This window comes from Haliaeetus leucocephalus, unplaced genomic scaffold, assembly GCF_000737465.1.
Source record: "Haliaeetus leucocephalus isolate CR32 unplaced genomic scaffold, Haliaeetus_leucocephalus-4.0 Scaffold184, whole genome shotgun sequence".
Lineage (NCBI taxonomy): Eukaryota > Metazoa > Chordata > Aves > Accipitriformes > Accipitridae > Haliaeetus > Haliaeetus leucocephalus.
This window is the reverse complement of record NW_010972620.1, coordinates 8655329-8677289: the sequence shown is the minus strand read 5'-3', so window position 1 is coordinate 8677289 and position 21961 is coordinate 8655329. Positions and strand designations below refer to the sequence as shown.

The following is a 21961-nucleotide window of genomic DNA, read 5'->3' as shown; positions in this document are numbered from 1 at the left end:
ACCATCAAGCTGAATATGCTCGTCCTCAGTTCTCTGGATTGATATCTCTGGTACTTGGCCTCTTTGCAAGCTTACACCCTCTGTTTGTCTTTCTATCCCATTCAATGTTTTGTTCCTCAGTTATTTCTTACCCAGAGCAATGAGTCCAAAAAGCAGTCCAAGGAGAAGCAACCAGGCCAGAAGCAGACCCAGGAGCCATTTCCACCAGCTACAGCAGGAACCACAGGGACACCAGGATGGTGCTGATCCAATTGCACCCCCCGCATCACCATTTCGTATTTCTGGAAAAGGGAAGGGTCAGCGTCCTGGTTAATGAAGAGTTCCTTGACTTCAGAGTCAAGAATCTCTTAGAATAAGCACACCAAGGTCTGATCCATTATACAAAGCGCTATGGAGAAAAATCTTTACACCCCACTCTGCATGTGGTGGGTGTAATTCTAGTCCCTGTGGAAGCTGGGAACAGCATTCCCAATGGGAATTCCAACAGGGGCCAACAGTCAGTGCATTTTAAAATAACAGCTGAAAAACGTGATCCCCTTGGGTTCAACTTTTTGTACAGTTTTGAGCCATAAATGACAGCAATAGCCAGCATGATCTGTCTGAGCCCTCTCCTCTCCATAAATCTGTCCTGGTAGCAGGATGCAGTTGTACCATCAGCTATCTGATTTTCTCCAGCAATAAAAAAATACCCCAAGCGCCCACCCATCCACAATCAAATCACTGGTACCAATTTCTCTGGCATGTGGTCTGCTCATTACAGACAGAATAGACTCCTAAACATTCCCTCCCTCTGATGTCATTGCAGAGAGATCACTCATGTCACTCAAGAATGATTGCTTTTTTGTATATTGTACTTTGGTGCTTCTTCCATGGAAAGTCTGAACTGCATCACTTACCTGCATAAGTTGCTTTGTCCCTTGTTGGCACAGATTTCAGTCCTCCTGTTTTAACAGCAGTAAAAGAGGCTTTAGCAGTCTTTTTATGCATGATTAAACTTAGAATGTGGGCTTGAAAGGGGAAGGTAGTAATGGAGGTGGAAGGAGAAAGTCCTATTGCATTTCCACAGGGAAAAACTCCTACCATTTGCATCTGATTTTAGGCCAGTATCTGTAGCATAAGAGGAAGAAAACCCCTGCTTCTCTTTCTTCAGGGTGTCTTCTACAAAGGATCCTGAACAGGAACCAAATATAATTAAAAACATTACACCAGAAGTTCAACGAGGCCTATCTTCTTTCATTGGCAAAAGGCATATTTTTTATTGGGAAGACACGATAGCTCTGCCTGTTTAAACCAGATCTAGTTTTTTGCTTTCAAAGCTCCTGAGCTTTGTGAAATATTCCAAGGCACACTCTGGAGCTTCAAATGCAAAAGCTAGACCTAGATCGCAGCTGGCATGGTTAAAGGCTAACTGCCTGCCAGAGCTTCTTGTTTGGCTTACAGAGCTTTGAGTCAGGTGTGGTGTCCTGAACTCTGTACTCCCCCTATGATCAGTCTCCATTTCTCTGCCCTCAGCATATCCACATGTCCTGAAGAGAAGAAGTTACCTCCATTAAGCCCAGTGGTAGAGGCACTAAAGACTTTGCCACTGTCCTTTGTCATGATCAAGAGCTCCATCTCCTTCTTTGCTGGGGCATTCTCCTTCTCCAGCAGCAGGAACTTGCAGTCTTTGCGTAGAATGTCATCTCCCTGGGAGCTCAGAATGGTTCCCCCTGGAATATTGGTAAAGGAAGGGGAAGAGGAGGAGATGAGTGTGGGCCACTGAGTCATAACTATAAGCCACAACACTTCTATTCATTAAAATAGGTAGTTCCATTGTGATTGGTGTTGCCACTACTATAAACACCCAGTAAGGGACACACTGGTTACTGAAGCTAAGAGGAGAGCTGTGCATGTCATTAGATTTCTTTAGAAATGTGTATTTCACTAGCAGGGGAGCAACTGCTACCAGAAATAGCATCTGGAATTCAATCACATACAGAAATTACTTGCTCAATGACTTCTTCACTTCTCAAACACACTTAGTATAGAATCATAGAAACTCAGTCTGAGAGAGACAGTCAAGGGTCATCAGAGCCAGCACAGCTCAAGCTGAGGAGCACCTTTAGCAGATCTACTCCGTAGAGCACAAAGCACACCATATCCTTGGGAGCCAGGCACAGTTATGATGCATTGAACTGTAGCTTACTGAGGTTTGGCACAGATCAAACAAGGCTCAAAAACATTGGTGTGGTCACCTTTCTGCCATTAGGTAGTATCAAGTATGCCTGGAATGGTGTACAAACTTGAATTTGCACACAAATTGACAAAACATTGAAAATCAAGATAACCAGAATGGTATTAATCCATTACTCTAACACAAACCTGGAGCAAACCTGTATTAGAAATGTTATCATAACTTCTGTGGTTTTTACATCTATTTTTAAGCCTCATCTTTGGGAGTCCTTGGATTACAAAAGAAACTTGGCTTCCCTTACACAAAAAATAAAAGACTAATTTATAGCTCTCAAAGCTGCAGAAAAAAGCTGGAAAAGATGAATCCCAACCATTCAAGGACAAAAGGCCAGTAGAAATACCTCAACTTTTCTCATTAAAAAAAAAAATCTGATCATGTATAAGTCAATTCCTTGAGTTTTGAGTGGTTGAGGCTGGTACTACTACAATACAATGTTTAAGAGCAACCTTGCAAATGTTTTGGTTCCAAGTGAAGCAAAATTTCACACATGTGATCTTCTATCCAGTTACCTGCCTGTTGAGCAGAAATAGCTGCAATTAAATCATTCAAGTTACCACAGAGTGGGGGAGATCTGAATCAGACCAGCTCATTTGTTCATTCTTAGCTTCTGGCTCATTTGCTTTCTTTTCAGAAAGGTACTGGTAGAAGACTTGGCTAGTGGTCATGCTCCTGAGGAGCCAGGTGTTAGTGTCACTCAGCTGGCTGAGTATCTAACTTGTTTTTATCATGATATGCTTGTACAAGACCATGCCTGAACATCTGTGAATGACACACTCACCTGCTGAGGCAGACACACCAGTACTTGCCATGGTGTTACTCTGAGAAGTGTTCTTCATCCCATATGCTGCAATGAAGAAATTTGAGAATGAAAGAGACGAAGGATAACAAGGTATCTACACACACCAACCTTGGGCTGCACACCATTTCAAAAATCTTCTCTCATTCAGGACAACTCAAACAAGCAAGGGCTTCCCCAGCAAGCAACTCTCTAGTGCTTCCATAGGCAATGGGAGCTGTTCCTGCACATGCAAAGCAGAGGAAATGTTCCTCAACATCCCCTCATACCACACTGCTTCACAGAAGATGGTAATGAAGGAGCCTCTGTCAATATGAACTTTCCAGTCACTATAGAAAAGGTGGGACAAGGCAGCACACATTGGTGGCCCTCACACTTTCTCTAGGCTTAAATTGCTGCTGACCTGCGGAGGCTGCAGTAGCATTCTGGGTCAGGGTTGAAGAGCTTGGAGACAGGTTGTTTTGAACTCCAAACACTGCAAAGAAAAACATTGCAATGGGCATTATAAAAGTCCTGCAGTGCAGGTGGTATTCTGGCTAAAAACAGAACAAAACCAATGACAATAATGATGACTTCTCCCAAGAAATTTTGCCAGCTAGCTGGAGGCATCACAGGCCTAAGCATTTCTTTTCAAAGATCTTCTTTACAAACTGTCTTTTCCTTAGATCATTTTGCTGTATAAGTTATTGTTGGCCCAGGACAATAATGGTGACCATTTTAAAACATTATCTCAAGCTAAACTGCAAGGCCATTCTCATGGCTGCATGGACATTTCTGCAGGTGGGGCACTTGGGGAAAAAAGCTAAATTCAGAAAACTGGTTTGGACTGACTACAGGAAATTTAAAGAGACAACTGCACACAGTGTGTGTCAAAGTACTGTCCAAAGAGAAGCAAACAGCTTGGAAGCTGGCACCTTTGGCACCAGAATCAGTGTGGCAATATTAATGCAGTGTACAGACTGCTCTCATACACCCTGCACAGTCAGAGACCCTGCATGATGGCACTGTGCTGTGTAGGCATAGTGTGTGTGACTGAAAGGAAGAGAAGTGGTTTAGTGACATTGAAGAGAGTCTGACAGAAGCCATGAGCCAGGTGAAGCAAAGGGAAATTACAGGGAAAACTGACAGAGGAGCAGTGGGCCTTTATGGATTAGGACACATAAGTTTATTTTTTAAGGCATTACCCTGATTTGTTCTAGGCAAGAAACAGGCTGGCCTAACAGGTGTCTTTCAAAAGACAAATTATTCTCCTTGCAAAATCTCGTTTTCCCTGCCTCCTAGACAAAAATAGTCAGGACCTGACACCAGCTATACAGGGCCGGCTCAGAATAAATCCACTGTAACCAAAAATTAACTGGGATGTGCAGAGAAGCTGCTGACACTGAGATGAGGAACAGAAGCGAAACTGTGTGATATAGTATTATTTCATGGTACATGTCTGCCAGGACTGTGGTGCTGTGAAAGTGTGAAGGGAAGAAGAGAAAAATCTAACCTGTAGAGGAAGTGCTCAGGCCTGCGTTCAGAGTATGATTGCTGGGAGCCAGGTTATTTGGAACACCAAAAACTGCAAAAAGAGGAAGTGAAATGTTATTACTTCTCTGGAATCAGAAATCCAGCACCCAAAGGTCAGTGGCATAGTCACAGAAATTAAGAGTCAGCATCACTTGGAAATGCAGTTAGTGACAATGCACAATAATGGCACAGAGGAAAAATCTTGAAAATTGTGACACCAAACCACTCTTTTACTGAACTGACAAAGGGGAGAAAATCCTACACCAGACAATTTGCAATCATGAGGCAGTTTGAGAAAGCAAAGCTTTTAACAGTATGCTACCATAAAGCTTTTTCTCTGCAAGCGGGAAATGCAGCATCCCTGGTATTTAGAAGTGGGCCTTAAAAGGTATAAGCACACTCAGCACTTACTGATTACATCTTCAGTGTATGAGGACTGAAGGGTGAGGCCCACTTGTTCTTATAATGGCCCAGGATAATCCAATGTTAACTAGAGTCTAAAACTAGTTTTGGTAGGGAATATGAGCCTGACCTCATTGATAAAGCTATCATCAAAGTGTAGCGACCGATCAGGCAGTCAGGACAATAGAACCTCACAAATAAGGATTTTCAAATACAGTCAGTGTAGAAGCAGAGAGCACCAAGTTACAGAAAACCAGAGAAAATTCAAGCATATCCCCTGCCATCTTGATTCTTCCATCATTTTAGTTCTTGCTGTACAAAAAAAAAGCACTGCTGTTGACCCAGTTTCAGTATGGAGTTACATCCTTCAAGCCTGGGTGGTCCAGGAGGCATACCTGATCCTGTAGAGTGAGACATAGCATTGATCAAGGAAGAGCTGTTATGGTATCCACCAAGGGAAGACCCAGCAGGCAGAGTGGAGGACCACATATATGAAGGGAGGGCGGTATTCAGTATGGTTGTATCATACGTCCCTGACACTGTAAAAAAACCAAACAGAAGTGGTTTTCAATGAGACCAGGCTTGTGGCTCAGCATGTGTTGCAGGTTTACATGGCAAACAACTTCATCTGCCTTAAATTTCAGTTACCCTTGTGAAGTCAACACAATGACTCCAGGTTAACATGGTATAACTGACCTCAAATGCCAGCTGATTATAGCCCACCTGAATTTTAACGAATGGAATAAAGATTGACTTGATAGTGTGACCATTCACAAAACACCTTGAAGAGATTTTGTTGCTTGTAGATGCTATGATACCAGGATAAAACTCTTTGGTCTGCCATTCTGTAATAAATCATCCTGGGCCATGGAATGTATGACTTCTGCTTCCCACATGTAGCTCTGATTGGTTCACTAGTGTATTGGACTAAAATTCCCAGTTTTAGACAGGATTTGAGCCACACACAAGAAAAAAGGTATTGCTTGTTCCTAGATACTGCTGGAGAACAGTAGAGTGAATGTGAATACCACTATCTCATGCACTATGGTGAGTCTTACAAATAATAAAAGCTGGTTATAGCATTTTAAGTACCACTTCCATTATTATCAAGTCCTAGTGATCTCTGAATCATGTGGTGTGGCCAATAAATCACTGACCCAAATGTTGTCTTCAGTGCTATCTCCATCTTGCTTGGAGATAAGATCAAATCACCCTAAGACGTATTTGCTTAGAGCTCTTGTCTCTGCCAGAAACACCTCTGAATTAAAGCTGGTGGCAGCAGGAACTGGCTTGTTTTTATGGAAATTAGACAAGTCACTTGAAAGCTACCCAAGATATCTCTTGTTAGTGCAACATCTGGACAGCCCTCCAGCATTCTGACCCTTTTCCTGTATTGCCACCATTGTCTGGGACAGAGACCATGTATTCTTACTTGGAGGTTCTTAGCAACTGGGTATTTTTATGGAAAATAATGTTTGGAATGGCTCCAGCAGTGCTAACCATCCTCTGCCAAATACCTGACTGAGAGCTCTCAGTAACCATCTTTGTCTCCACCACAGCCTTTTTCGGTATCGGGAGCGTACTTGATGGTGATCGAGTAGGGCTGCAGCTGGCTGATCGACTTCCTTTCAGCAAACGTTTCACATCATCCAACTCTGTCCCTGGAAGGAAAAGCAAGTGTCCAGACTCACCCAAAAGCCATTGTTTCATTGATCTAGTAATCTTGCCCTGGCTACACCATTCAGTGGAATTTACCTGTGAGTGTCTATGAAGTTGTACTTTCTGGGGGTGCCTTCTGGGGCTGCCACTTACTTAATAACAAAGCTTCAGGGCCTCATTTCTGGGATTAAGTACAACTACATCCTTGTAAGACCACCATCTAACCCACAGCATGCTTCCTTGTTCAGAAGGGGAAGACAAATGAACGTTCTTAACAGGAAAAAAAGAATGACATGCTACTATCTGTCATCATGAAGATTGGGTCCCAGAGACACTGCAGACATACCCTGAGCAGCAACACCCTCTATCTTATAACTGATCCCCCTGGAATAAAAGCCATGGCACTTACATCTGCCAGAGGGAGATGCACTCTGCAGTCGTACTCGTATTTCACTCTCTGGGAAGAGAAAAAGCAGATTATGAATATGGAGTGAGGTGCATTTGTGTCCTGAGCCGGGAATGAATCTTTAGGCTGAAGTGAATTCCTTCCTTCTTGCTATGTTCCATCTTGCTGCCTTGCTGCTTGATCTGAGCAGCATTCATGGCCCATGTGAATTGGTTGCAAATTGGTTTGGGTGACTTTTTGTTTTGGGGTCACATTTTACTACTTTTAATTCCAGAGAGCTATATTTTACTCATTGAGGGCCTCTGTTGAAGTCAATAGCATTGTTACTGCCAGACATACAGAAGGCGTAATTATGCAGTCCTCAATCACATTGATATTCCCCCCTCATCACAATTATTATTATTATAGTCCTTCTGGACAAAAACATAGAGAGCCAAAAGAAGCTTACTAAATACACAAATTCCCTACCACTTCTTGGGTAAAATTCACACTGGCATCTCTACAGTGGGCTGTACAATTTAGTTTCTTACAACCTGCTGACTTCTCTTTTGGTTCACTGAATGTAACCAGGCCAGTTTTAAGCAAACATTCTCACCAGGTACTCGATTTTATTACTGACTTTTACTGTCCAGCACAAGAGACTATAGAGTTAAAGTGATTTGGGTGGGGCAAGCCTTTAACCTTGCTACCCACAAGCAAACTGGCCAGCCAGGACATGTGATACATGCTTCTCAAGATGAAATCTGACAGTGCATGCACTATAAAAGAAACACTAGCTTTGGCATTCATGTGGAGAAGCTGATGGATTAGAATTATTTTCTGAAGTAATACGAGAAGCTGGAGCTGATTCTCTGGTGTCCGTTTTATTATGTATGGCCTAGTTCTGCTGGGGGCTCAGGTGTGTACTGTGCTAGAGGAGACTGTGAAGATCTGAGGTAGAATAATTGGTAACTGTGACATTCTCCAGGAAGAGTGTGCAAGAGTGCACTTTGATTTATATCCACTACTAAAATTAACTCGGATAAAGTGACATTATAGTTTCTTCCTCAAGCAGCTGGGAACAGATATTACACTCTTACAAGCAATATAATCCTTCTTTCCCCAACGCTGTTAATAAATTATTAGAAGAGCTGAATGATTTAAATAATGCAGAGCTTTACAGTGAGCTGGCTAAACAGACCACAGCAAGTCCATAATTTCCTCACCATCTCCTTACTACCAGCATGAGATCATTTCAGGGTATGGCCTTATGGTTTGTAAGATAGATCACAGTAAGAGGAACATGAATACAATTACTGTAAATACGTCAGAGGCAGATCACAGAGCATGGATGGACTGAGGTTATGGTAGCGAACAGACAAAATGGAAGACTATCTGCTATGCTCCCAGATGTCCAGGTCCTCAAGTAGATCCTCCTTTCTAACACAGTCCAAACCACCACGACCTTCTCTAGGATCAATTTTTACACCGAGCTTGTTTAAGCAATTGCTTACAGATAAATGGTTCACATCTACAGTGGTGTAAATCCACGTACCTCATCTGACTGATCTACACTTAAACTGGTTGATTCCAGCTAAGAAATAGGTCCATTTAACATACCCTGAATCATACTGAATAAAACAAAGGAGGCTTCTAAAAGAACAGTATCACTCACCTCGACTTTGGCTTCTCCCTCTCGTGGAGGCAGATGCTGTGAACAGCAATGAGAGAAAAGCAGTATTAGGCTTTACTGCCTGTGACATCTTTGAAAATGAACACATGGATCTTGCTCAGAGTGCTCAGATTCAGACAATAACCTTTAGTTGGGGCACAACTGGGGAAATTGAATGCTTGGAGTTTTTACCAGGCCCCCTTTAGACCGTAAGGTATCTTAAAGAATCAGTAGCACCTTTATCATTTCTGGACCAACTGCTGTTTCTTTTTGTACACATAAATGTTCTTCATAGATGGTGATCTCCTGTTTCAACAGGCCAAAAGGCAGCTAATAGGCCTGTTTAGCCCACCAGCCAAAGTTGGGCACTGCGAAACCCTGTCTCCTCTCTGAGCCAGAAAGATGGCCTGATCATACTGTTTCACTATCTGCACTGGGTAAAATTGGCAGCTCAGAGTTTGGACAGGCAAGCTCATACCTGCTGACAATGTTCAGTGTAAATATATCACTTGATAGCCAGTTCAGCTTTCCATATAAACCTGTTGAAGCCTAGAAAAGAGGTACTAGAAAAGTATATCCAGCAATGGCTCAAAAATCCTAAGAGCTTTGGCTTTCTTGCTTGGAGCTGTTCTCCCAGCTCTGGGGGTGGGGGGCAGGGAGAAATGTTATGAAGCATCCCATGTCTATGTTCTCCTGTCCATGTCCCATGCCATATGGGGAGCATCACAAAAGCAGTTGAGGGTAGCAGATATACAGTATGCACCCTCTGTTTGAATATGTATCAACTAAAGACCCTGCTGTCAGCTGTTAATGTAAATCCCAAATAACTCTTCCGAAGTCATGGAGTGGAGCTGCACTGGCTGCCCAATACATAGTCAGCATAGGTAGAGCAAGACACAGCAATGTGCAAAAAGCCACCGTAGCCACCAACTCACGTGACCTTGCCATAATGTTCAGAGGAAGAGCTCTAAAAAGAACATACCAAACTCTTTTCTGGGAAACTCAGGAGAAGAGTTGGCACTGGAGCTCCCTGCAAAGAACAGAAAGGTGTTCATTAATACTTTGTACAAGATCATTAAAAGCTTTCAGAACATGTCTTCCTGGTAACTGTCTCCCAGTGGGCAACAAATATTTCCATTTAAAAAACAGAGCTATTCAGAATTACATGAAGGAGCTTCTAATGTCTTTCAACAAAAATATGCCATAACTCCTTTTAGGAATGAGCATTATTATAAATAGGAGTTAAACGTTAAAATGTGTCCCCAGTGGCTTATTTCCTAGGAAAACCACAATGGGATTCCTGTGCTGTTTGGGACAATTCTGCATTAATGTGACCTCAGAGTGCACTACATATTGCCTCCTTTCTATGTCATATTCTGTGATACCTTCATATGTTGCATGGCGGTTGACATAGGTTTTTCTTTCAAATGTTGAGCCAGGTGATTTGGTGAGAGTAGAGCTGGGAGACTGGGTTTGTCTGTAGCCAGAGGATGATGATGAATTCAACCTACCACTTCCACCTATAGGTAAAACAAAACGCCGTCAGCAAATTGAAGATATGCCCTGGATGTACACCCTGGATGCCCTGGGTGCTTTATATTACTGTCGTCTGAGCTGGACAAATTTGCATTTGGTACCTCACAACTAGAGATGGGCAAGAACCACATTTGGGTCTAACTCTGACTGTCCTCAGCATTCAGTGCAGAGAGGAGTATTGGTTATCTTTGTGGTTTCAAAACTAATCTTGTCAATGATATATATGACAGCAGGTTTTGGCCTAGGGGGATGAATGAGCAGGAATTCCTTGAGCAGGAATAAATCTGGCTCTGGATGGTGCTCGGTTTTGGTTTGGATACAGATCCACCTCTAAATTCAAGTGTTATATGGCATAGGCCACAAAAAACAGGAGATGATTGTTAAGCCAAACTCAAAGTGCTAAAGGATGCAGTTCATGAGATACAGGAAGCAGAGATGAGTCTGCTTCCCTTCCAAAGCAGCTATCCACACTCTCACTTAGTCATGCCTTTGTCAGTCCATTTTCTAGAGAAGTGATTGAGGTGTGCATCAGGACCAAGACAGCCTGGAGGTTATTAGTGGCTGTTATATTTAGACAGAGGAAAGAATTTTCCTTCCTAATTCACATCAGTGCTGTGGAGAATGTGTTCATACTCTTATATGAAATCTAATGCTGGACCGTGATCAGAATGCAGCAGAAAGGGAACCCTGTGGCAAAGTGCAATGTTGATCATGCTGATCAGCAGGATCAGACTGGCTATTGTTTACCCATCACTGCAAAAAGAGCATGCCCTTGTGATCTCAACAGAGTGTTTCCTTGCCAACTTTCCCCTCTACAAGGACCTGTTTTGTTCGGTAACTTTTCCATTTAATTCAGCAGAAAGAACTACTGTGACAAGTAGACCTCCGTTGGAAGCATTTTGCAAGGAGAGTGGGAAAGCAGAGATTAGAAAATGCTCTGTGAAACTGCAAGAACTCATTATCTCTGAAGTTCAGATACTTTTCTCTTCCTTCACACACTGAAAAGAAATAATGAGGAAGATGACAATCCTGCAGAGTTGTCTGAGTTTGCAGGGCTGGGTTCAGTTCTCAGACTGGTGCCAGTCCAGACAATTAGACTGACATCTTCACTGGAGTTACTTCACATCTGCCCTGAGGCAAAGTGATTCCAAACTCTGGCCTTTAATTGGTATGGAGGTGTCTGTCAGATCTATTGGGTATGGCTAATTCTCCTGTTGAGCTTCCAAACTGCGCTTCACTCTATTTGGTTTGTTAGCTCTTTTGGAGCATGGAGAATGTTTTCTGCAAGAATAGTTATGCAGTCTGTCCCACTGGGGACAGAGAGACAGGTGTGCCAGAAACCTGCTTAGGAAGCTTATTCTTCAGGAACCTTTGCTATGACAATCTAACAGCTGGACAAAGAATGCTGTTAGAGAAGAACCCTGTTTTTATGGAGTAGACAGCACATACTGATTTAGCACATCCAGAAAATCTGTCAGACTCTTCAAAGTGCTAAAGCCACGGATGGACACACACAAGAAAATATTTTCTAGGAAATTCTTTAATAGTAATCTATCTTCAGCAAGATCAACAAAAAGATTAATCAAAACTGTCTTTTGAACAAAAATGGTCAGAAAGACTGTGATTTGGAAATCCTGAAAGAAGGGAAATTTGGTTTCCGAATGACTTCTTAACAACAGTGGGAATGGCATTTTTTGTTGTTTTTCTCCTGAAATCAAGTTTTTTCTGTGGAAAATGAGAATTTTGCCATTTACTCACCCATCCTCACACCCAACTTTAGGGAAGTAATAGCTTTGCTTTGAGTATTTCCCACTTCTACTTTCATAAACCCTGTTTTCCTTGCCTCTGACTTATGCTACTTCCCTGCCCTGAATCTCTCCTCAGACCATTTATGCTGCCTTGCTGTCTGTTTGCTCACTGTGCAATGTTTTCATTCCTTACTTGAAGTTACATAGCTGCTGCCATGGGTGTAAGACCTCTTTTCCACTCCGCTCCCGCCAGTGTGGGATGATGTTTTGAGCCCACTGCTGCTCCCTCCTTCTGGAAAAGATAAGCACAAAATGAGACATTCTCTCAGGGTAAAAGATGAGAAGAGCAAGGACACTGCAAGACTGTCCTCACACTCAATTACAAGTATAGCTTCACGTCTGGTGAGATATCAGAACTGCAGGGAAGTGTCTTGGCAGAGCAGATAGCATTCACACCGCAGACCCAGAAGGTTTGTATTCAAGTTTTGCTCCATACATGGACTGAAGAATACTCCTGTTAACCCTCATCATAAATGAGATGATAGTGCAATTCCTTTCCAACGCAGCTGCAGCAAGGTAATCAAGAGTATGGTGGTATAAAGAACATGAAGGATTCTTCCCTACTTGGTACTTGTACTTCCCTACAGAGGTAGAAATCACCTGTGATGTCTAATATTACCCCAAAAGATTCACTTGCTGTTGTCAGCTGGGTAAGATGAGAGGGGAATACACTGCAGCCCCAGCAGTGGAGGCTGCAGACCCATCGCTTTTGACCCTTGTCCCCAAGAGACAGTCACCACTGGAGGCCCTATATCTGGGCTTAAGCCCTTGGAAAGTCTAGTCTACCAGTCTTAGTGGACTGTGAGGCTTTGTTTCTGACAATACCCAGACAACTCCCCACATACTGCTCCTTCTCTCCAGTAACAGGTATTTTGGGAGAAGCATTTCTGAAAATAGCTTCTCTTTGGGTGCAAGTCTTTCTGCACCGAGACCTGCTGCACCCAGTGATTTATGGAAATAATGCAGTTCAATAGCATGGAGGGGCACAGAACACTGAGCAGAAGTAATGTAATGACTGACAATTACTTACTGGGTGGTAAGGACGTCAGTCTTGTGGTTACAGTCTCTGTAATAACTGAGGAAAGAAAAGGGTGCAGAAGTAATGGCGTGTTAATATAGCCAAACAAGATCAATATTCTACTTAATTTCCATGGAAGAGCATGAATCATTCAAAGAAGGTTGACTTATTTAAAGAAAAGTCCCTTAAGACCACACTGCCTAGGGGCTGCAGTCTCATTAGCGCATAATGCTGTCTGTTTGCAGGCCTTTCTAACTCTACAGTAACTAAGAACATCACTGCCATGAAAGACTTTTTTCCTTACAAGATCCCTGTAAAACATGGAAGTATTATTATTTCTGGGCACTTCTAAACCACAGCCATTGCTGTAACAGCAAAGCCCATGGTCAGACCCCTTACTAGCTTCCTACTAGCTAATTCCCATAACGCCAGCAGGAAACTTATCCCCTGTTTTACACGCAGCCAAAAAAAGATATCTAAAGAACATTTTCTAGGCCATGCAGGGCATTGATATCAGAGGTAGTAGGAGAATCCAAATGTCTGCACTACTGGCTAGACATGTTACCACAGGGCAGTCATCTGTGGTTAAACAATCAGGTCATGCTACATGTCTCTAAATGTCTGATCTTGGCCCATTCTATTCCTTATTCTGACTTCAACAGAGAGACCAGGGACAGGCGCAGACTTTAGTTCTGGACCTCTGGTCAGCCTTCAATGCCTTAAAAAACTGCACATCCACTTCTGGGATTTTTGATGTGTAACAAAAATTAAAAATGTTCTCCTTACGTCTTTCAGTAACTTCTGATCCATCTTGCCTCGTTTTCTTTGTTACAGAATCCATACCATTGCCACCTGCAGGGAAAACAGAGAGACTGCACTCAGAGCTCTATGAACAGTAGGAGATGACAACAGCTCCCCACAAGTCCAACCACTTTTTTCCCTTCAGCTGGGGACTAGACTGCCTGGAAGACATCTATGCCAGGAAGTTTACAGTGCCTTTCCAGAGCCATGTGAGTATTACTAATAGGCCAGCACCACTTGCCTACAAAATTGGATGCTGCACAATGCAGCAGAGCTGAAACAGCAGTACAGGTTCTAAAGCCAACAGGTGAGATAGGGGCAACTGAAGCAAATCCACTCAGTGCTGGAGAAGTTTAGACCTGAATTTATATCCAGACTTTGTGGCACTACATTATGGTCTCCAGTTGTGCCCCTATAAAGGCTTGATCAAAACCACAGGATCCAAACACTACTCCCACACATCTGCTCTGGGCAGGACTCAACAGTACAGGATTTAGAAATGCAGGCACTTGCAGGAGTTAAGCTACCTACACCATGTCAGTACTGCCAGAAAAACCTAAGCAGACATACTGTTGCACTGTTGACAGTAATACTGTGCATTCTCAGGGTACATTGATGCTAAAGCCACAGCACTGACTTTAGTGAAGCAGAAAAACACTGGAGGTACCTTTAAAATAGCTATTTTCAGCAGCAAGGAACTTAAGGTAGGAAGTGCTTTATCTTGCTCTACAGGCAGAGCAGAGATGGTTTGGAGGCCCTGTCTGTGGCTTTGGAATCTGATCTAATTTAACGTCAGCTCACGCCAGTCTACACAGTATTGGAATCACTACTGTGAATGCTGTGCATACTCTTCTTCCCTCTCTAGTCAAAATTACAGTCTCTAGCAGAGGTATGACTGTCTGCCAAGGCAGGAGTACCACAAAGAAACATTGTAATTCTGGAAATGAAACATCAGCTAGAAGAGAAAACACTTCTGTCAGAAGGAAATACACAGTTGCTCACTCCTAGTCTCTCTAAGATAACATTTCAACTTGTGCAGCTGCAAACAATGAGAGGGAAAAGATTTTAATTTGTGCACAAGGTGATAATAGGCCAAAACTCTTCACTGCGTTTGAAGACTCTTCCTTAAAACTGAAGGCCCAGCTGTACCAAAATATACACACTTAACAGGCTGAGTCTAAGAAAAAGCTTTGGGCAAAATTCCTCCCAACTTCTAGAGCCCAGCTTGAGGCAGAACCCAAGACTGTGCTCTCCAGTTCAGCTACCATTTGAGTTTGATCCTCATGATTCCACTTATCCTTCCACAAAGTGCCTACCAAGTAGCCCCCTTGATGTTATGCTTGTACTGTGCATGCATAAATAATGACACAAGGCAGGATGCAGCAGAGAATCTGCAGGAATATCTGAAGTTCAGATTCAGTTCTGTCTTTGAGCAGCTCCTGCTATTCCCAGAGCTGGACAGGAACAATTTGAGTGTAGAAGGCACACCATCAGTCAAGCCACATTAGCCTCCTAACACAGACACAGCTGAACTTTGCAGAGAACACCCACGGTGCCCATAGCCCTCACTCTTTGTACCTCAGACCCTGAGCTTGGCTAAGAAGCCCTGTAAATGGGACTCCTAAGGCCACATCCAAGTCTTTACACAACCTTGGCAGCAGGATGCTACCCAACCCTTACGGTGCTTGCTAACACTGGGGATTTCCAAGGGATTATTCAGGGTGTTGATTCCAAGGCCTATGCAAGACTGGAGCTATATGGGTTAGGAGAGTTCCTCCTCCAGCAGGATGACAGTCCCCTGCAATGGAAGGGCTCCTGGTCATTCACTCTTCCTTACTGCATCAATAGTGGAAGCATCTTTAAAGCTCCTTCCCTAAAAACAGATGCTGCCAGCTGTTGTCTAGATGTCAGCACCGTTGGGTTTGCCAGTGGTTTTGGCAGCAAACACAGCTTTGTATTTGGAAACTGCTTTCCTACTGCTTTGTAGCCCCAGAACTCCAATACTGGGAAGCAGTGCTGGTTATGGATGCTGGAAGAGGCCAGCACCACCATGGAGTGAAGGCATCCTCTGCATCTTTGCCTTCCCTTGAGAAAGGCAAATATCTTGCTCTGATACCAATAACAAGAGGTTAAACCACATCTTTGGAGCCACACATGCCACAGGCTAGCCCCAGCACATGATGCATTTTGATCTATGTTGCATGTGTGTTTGCCACATGAATGCAAAAGCTAGCCCAGGCTCCAGCAGGCTGATTGAGCTGTATTTCCATTATCTGCCAGGACTGACTCATTTCACCAGCTCCTATCTGGATTCACAAAGACATACCTGTGGGCTATGTCTGTGGCAAAGCAATAGTGCTGTTGAATCAGGGAAGCCACCTGCAATCATCTCTGATGAGATCTCTGATGCACTGCCACCTGCAATTCATCTCTGATGAAACAAGCAGAAACTTGTGAAGTGGGATCACTCTCAAACAATGCAGGCAGCATAAGACAGGGCAACCCTATGGCCGCTTTAACATAAGCTCAGGGGTTGTAGTGCACTTGTGGCACCCACAAAAACAGGCAACTTGCAGACCTTAATGGCACTAGGAACCAGGAGAAGTCTAGCACTGCCACGCTTGTGCACACTGCTTCCTGTCTGTACAGCACTGAAAAGCAGGATAGTAATAGCTGCCCAGCTTTGCAAGGCAAGCTTAGATCTGTGCTTTCCACATAAACCCAACACTGCAGGGTGCCTCCTGCACCCCCTGTTCCACCTGACTGCAGTGCAGCACATTGGCAAGGACGCTAAGCCAGTCTGAGATGGGACATTCAAACCCCTCTTATTATTTTAGAATTTAGGTATTGTGTGCAATGGTAATAAAGTTTGTTACAGACATTTTTCAAAGGGGAGGGGAATAGCCACAAAGACATATTTTAATGGTAAAATTTTCAGATTCTTTTATTCCTCCACAATGTCCCTCCAGTTTTCATGACAGATTGCTGTTACACTCTCACAGCACATCCTTTCAGGTCTTTCCTCTCTCCATTAATAAGGCTCCTGCCGTGAGACACTCCATTAGGAGAAAGAGGCACCAGCAGGTGCTGAGATTACTAATATTTAATGTCAGTGGAACCGTTTGATCACGAATACTCTGAGACTCAGTAGATGCCTCCAAACCATGTCACTGACTGTTAAAAGCAAATGCCATGTCTCCCATCATATCAAATGTTTCTTAGGGTGCCCCTTCCTCATAATCAAGCCTTTCAGGTGCCACTGTCCTGGACTAATAGAACTGGTTAAAAAATGCCCCCTTATCTCTCTTTCACCCCACAGTCTAGGAATCTGACCTTCTCATTCTGCTTTAAAAGCTGTTCCTTTCTGGTTATTCTACTAAAACCAACACAGTCAGAATCAAATCAACCAAATCATGCTTCCAAATCTGCTTATTTTGTAGACTCACTGAAATGATGCTAATGCCAGGGAAGCAGGTTAGATGCCTGGCCAAAGCTTGGACATGCTGTGGAAGCCAAATGCTGCTCTGCCCAGAACCTGACCTGCCTTCTTTGACACCAGTATGTGCTCATTTCCCAGAGCACAAGCAGGAGCACTGCCCAGACTTTCACCCTGCACTGCCAGGTGCCTTCCTTTCAAAAATGTGTCCTCACTGCCTCTACTTAATTGTGCTACCCAAAGAGAAACAGGCCAAAGCAAGGCCATTCTGACCTGCACAAGCTTCTTGCCTCTGGCACAGAAAGGGAGAAAAACAATCTGGTATTGCAAAAAACCCCCACGTTTGCAGAACAGGAATGTGCTGCTGTCACCATTTCACAGATGAAGAAACTAGTCACAGAAGGACAAGTAACTTCCCCAAAGTCACTCTACAAGTCAGTCCAAAGACAGGAAAAGACGACAGGTCTTCTACCTTATGCCACTATGTTCAAATTGCCAGACCTGCTGCAGAAAGGATTCAAAACTGATTCTCAGATCAGACTTTTCTGAGTTATTGTGACAAAGCTTCAGAAACACCTTACAGTGCCTCCTAATCTTCCATGACAAAAATGTGGCCCAAAGTCATAATCAATGAGTCACTGCTGATAAATAAACCTACCTGTCAGAGGCAAAGTCCATGGCAACAAAAACTTTCAGTCAGAAGCAATTCCAGGCATTCTCAGGACTAGAGATCAATTCCTCAATATTGTACCCTGCACCCACCATCTGAAGCTCCAATTTACCATATTCCTCCAGCACATTTCAGATCTGCTCAGTTTTAAAAACAGCCAACAGATGATCTGCATTTCACCATGCTGGTACCCTTACGGAACAGAGAACATTCAGCTAAACTTTATATATTTGCACGGTAGTTTCACAAAATGCATTAAAAATATACCCAGAGCTAGGCTTCACATTTCTTAGCTCCCTGCAGGTATACTCTTTTCACTTGATACTCACTTTAAAAGAGCTGTATTCACTGACAAACAAAAACCCAAAATGACCCAGCTCTTACACCATCTTATTTTTACATTGTATACCCCACAGAAAAATGTAACACCTCCTCTATTTTGCTTGACAATACAGCCTTGTTCTTCAAGGAATCTGGAAGACAGAAAATAAAGGATACTTGTTTCTTCTCCTTTTTTTTTAGTAATGTAACTTACCTGGATTGCTTTCGTTACTGAACTGAAAATCTGTTTTTCTCCTCAACCGTTTCCTTTCTACCAAAATGTGCCACCTACACTTTATATCATGTCCTTCCAAAGGTGTGTGGAATCTGAGTGATCATCCAAAAATGTTCACCTCTTCTTTATTTAACCTGTTTTATTCTCGCCCTTCTTCTGCTTTTCTGTTCCTGTGCTCTTAAACAAGTCCCAACAAGGGCGTGTCGTGGTTTCCTGCCTCACCCTACCCTTCCAATTATCTGACACTCACTGGAAAAAAAGATCTGCCTCCAGGAATCAAACTTTATTGAAAGAAAAAATGCTCCTACCTATTTGCTCAGGTAGATTAACTATTTAGATCCCAGACAGACAAAGCTGTGAAGGCTTATGTCAGAGAAAATGAACTGTTACGGCAGTACTTTCTGATACGTGATCTGAGATCTGTTTTGGCATTTTCTTACAGGAAGTTACACAGCACCTGCTGATGTCTCTGTAAAGCTGGCTAAAAGCTAAGCATATTTTGCTGCTTGCAATACAAGGGGCTAAACTCCCAGCTAATACAAACTAGCTCAAAACCACTCAAGTCAACAGTTTGAACTGCCTTGCCAGCCCCATAGATACTTATGGTCTATTCAGAAGGCAGAACTATTAATAAATAAAATTACACCAACCTGAGTAAGGAACAAAATTTCTTCCATGTATACCACCTACAGACTTCTTACTGAATAGGAACTGGAGCAGAAGAGCAGCCATGGTTGGGTCAAAGCAAAACTCCATCTAGCTCACGACTCCGTCTTCCACCATGGCCCATTTTAACAGCTCTGGGAAGATGATGTGAACAGGACAAGAATATGCAGATATTTTCCTGGTGTACACTGAAGACTTCCTAAGAAAAAGCAGCAGCATTGCAATCACTCCTTGACGGATATTTTCCATTAATTTGTCCAATCAGTTTTTTAATCTGTACAACACTTTAGTATGTACAGTGTCCTACAACAAAGATTTTTACATCTTAACTATATCTTGTGTAAAGATTTTTCCTCCCACTGAACATGACAGTGTCATTCGGTGCCCTGTACTTCTTTATAAGAATCAGAATTCACCTTAGCTTCTCTCACTCTATAGAGATTTTTGCACAGACCTTTCAAGGGATTGTAGCTGCATACTGTCAAGGTCGTACTCTGTTAAGTTCCATACTGGAAATTTCTAAAGGTGTGTAGGGACATGGCTGCTATACAGCACTACACTGCTGCTCCAAAGGCTACGTCCTGTGTTTGTTAATGGGGATCAAGACTTCTTCGGAATTCATCAATGCATCTCCTAAATCCCAGAACTTGTATTTATATTTAGTCAGACAGGTATTTATGAAGCATAATTTCCTCCCTGCACAGAGCAAGCATCCATAACTCTGCCTTCTGAACACTAATCAAAGGACATTTAGTTGTCTAAACAAGCTGCATGTGGTAATTAAGTCATTAACAGGTGTGGAACTCAGCCTGGGACCTGGCCAAACTGCACTTGGCTTAAGCCTTGACCAAAAGGATAAAAGTGGCTTCAGCTTTTTGAACTTCACGCTCTTTGAATGTGACACATTACCAACCCTTTTATTACCAAAGGCACTTTAAATCTGCACTTTGGTCATCTCATTTCACGTCTGCTTCCAGCACAATCCACAGCTGTGTGCTTCAGACATAGCCTGGCTGTTCACAGACAGAAGTTGTTCAAGAAAAGCCAGCACTGAATGCACTGGGCTATTCTAGCTCTGTAAGACCCACCAGTATGAGGGAGACTCACTGGAATGGCACACAGACTTCACTGGAGCAAGAGAATGGACCTCACATTTCAAGATAATGTATTCAGGACTGGAGGAATTTTCTTCCTCCTTTACCTTTGTCTACCAGTTTTCTTTACATATGCATAAACAAAAGGTAGCCATCACAATTTTGATAAAATAAGAGAATTACTGTATTTTAATCCCTGCAATGTCATCAGTGACAAAGATACTGATTTAATGTTTCTTGAGAACAGAGGGTTCATGGAGCATCTCTTCATGAGTCATTTTGCCAATTTCTTACTGGAAAGAAAAAGAAGGGGGGGGAAGTATGACATAGAGGTGCTTTAAAAGGAAACTGAAAATAAATCACATCTTGAGAACCACTGACTCTGCATTTAAAAGGGGAAATTTAGGAGAAGATGAAGTTGAGGATGCTGTCTGATGAAACACACTGATTAGTTCACTCAGGTGCCTAATGGGCAAGTGTCACCATCAAGGACATAATTTAGAGAGATCCTGTGCTGCTTCACCTTTTACTGAAGTCAGTGATTGCCTCAGGTATTCAGAGCCACTGAAAGTCAGGTGTCTAGCTGGCACAGTGCAATGAACTGCAGCAGACCTAGCTTCAGGTCACCAGCTGCCACTTCAGAAGTAACAGTGGTGGTGTGCAGACTGGTGGTTAGAGCAGGGGAGGTAGCCTGAGGTCCTCTTGGAGGTAACAATCACCATCCTCCCATTCCCTGTCTGTCCTGCTCAATTTTGCTTGTAGAAGGTGAAGTCTGTAGAGTCGGAGTCACACTGCTGCTGCGTGTACCTGGGAATGTTTTACCAGATGCAGAGTTTGCTGCTTTCCCCGTTCCCAGCACAAGAGGCTGCACAGACTTTGAGCTTTCAATTGATGCCTCAGTGTGGCAGCTATAGAGATCAAATCATAGTTGAAGACAGCACCATTTTCTCTGGTGAAAGATGCTCCAAAGGTTTACAGCTGCTGATGCTGGCACTGAAAAAGTTGAGAAGATGAGGCAGAACTCTACACTGCACATTCACCGCACCTGGAAGGAGGCTGTGCTACAGCACATCTGAATCACTCCTCACTCTGCAAGCAAAGTCCAGAGATAAAGAGTCTCAAAGCCAAACCAGCTGGTTTTGTCATGGCCATCTTCTAGCAGCTTATGGTGTGTTCATGGTTTAGAAACCGCCAAGTGATGATAACTTGTTATCATCAACTTCAAAGGGAGCTGTGGAGCACAGGATAAGATGTACATTGGTCTGATAATTCTGTCTCGACTGACACATAAATTACATGGGTAGTGAATCAGCCAAGAAGCTTATTGGAATAGTGCAGGCCCACACAAGGATGGTTCGCACAGGGAAGAAGAAACCACACCTATTTTGGGGTAGCAACTGCAGTTCCCTCTGTGCCTTGGTTTTACACAATGGAGCTGGGCAACTACTGAACAAACCAGAGCCTCCAGAGTCACTCCCTTGACTCAATGCCCTGAGTCCACAGTTTGCACATCACTTGAGAAACACCGTGAGTAACCTTAGGCATGAATAAAAGCCTTGTGAGAACAGATCATTGCTTTTGGGGTGCCGGGAGGTGAGTAATGTCAGGATGCCAAATACCATTGCTAGCTCAGTCTCCCAGGTCCCAAGAGACTTCAGTGATGAAGATGTCTTGGCTGTTTGTACTCATTAATATAAAAGCTGTGACTGCTTTTCCT

The 21961-nt window shown here is 43.1% G+C and overlaps 1 protein-coding gene across 1 annotated transcript in view; it reads right to left on the bottom strand.

Annotated features, from left to right (window-relative positions):
* Nucleotides 1–13862, bottom strand: part of COL17A1 (collagen, type XVII, alpha 1) — a 36869-nt gene extending 23007 nt beyond the window's left edge. The window contains exons 1-15 of the mRNA XM_010564780.1: nt 13808–13862; nt 12137–12235; nt 10045–10179; nt 9642–9689; nt 8663–8698; nt 7012–7059; nt 6461–6604; nt 5339–5482; nt 4522–4593; nt 3433–3504; nt 3012–3077; nt 1545–1709; nt 1081–1170; nt 897–941; nt 132–281 (exon numbers count right to left, since the gene is read on the bottom strand). Of these exons, the coding sequence (XP_010563082.1) occupies nt 132–281; nt 897–941; nt 1081–1170; nt 1545–1709; nt 3012–3077; nt 3433–3504; nt 4522–4593; nt 5339–5482; nt 6461–6604; nt 7012–7059; nt 8663–8698; nt 9642–9689; nt 10045–10179; nt 12137–12235; nt 13808–13862 (1369 nt within the window). The remainder of the gene's footprint in view (nt 1–131; nt 282–896; nt 942–1080; nt 1171–1544; nt 1710–3011; nt 3078–3432; nt 3505–4521; nt 4594–5338; nt 5483–6460; nt 6605–7011; nt 7060–8662; nt 8699–9641; nt 9690–10044; nt 10180–12136; nt 12236–13807) is intronic.
* Nucleotides 13863–21961: the final 8099 nt, after the last annotated feature.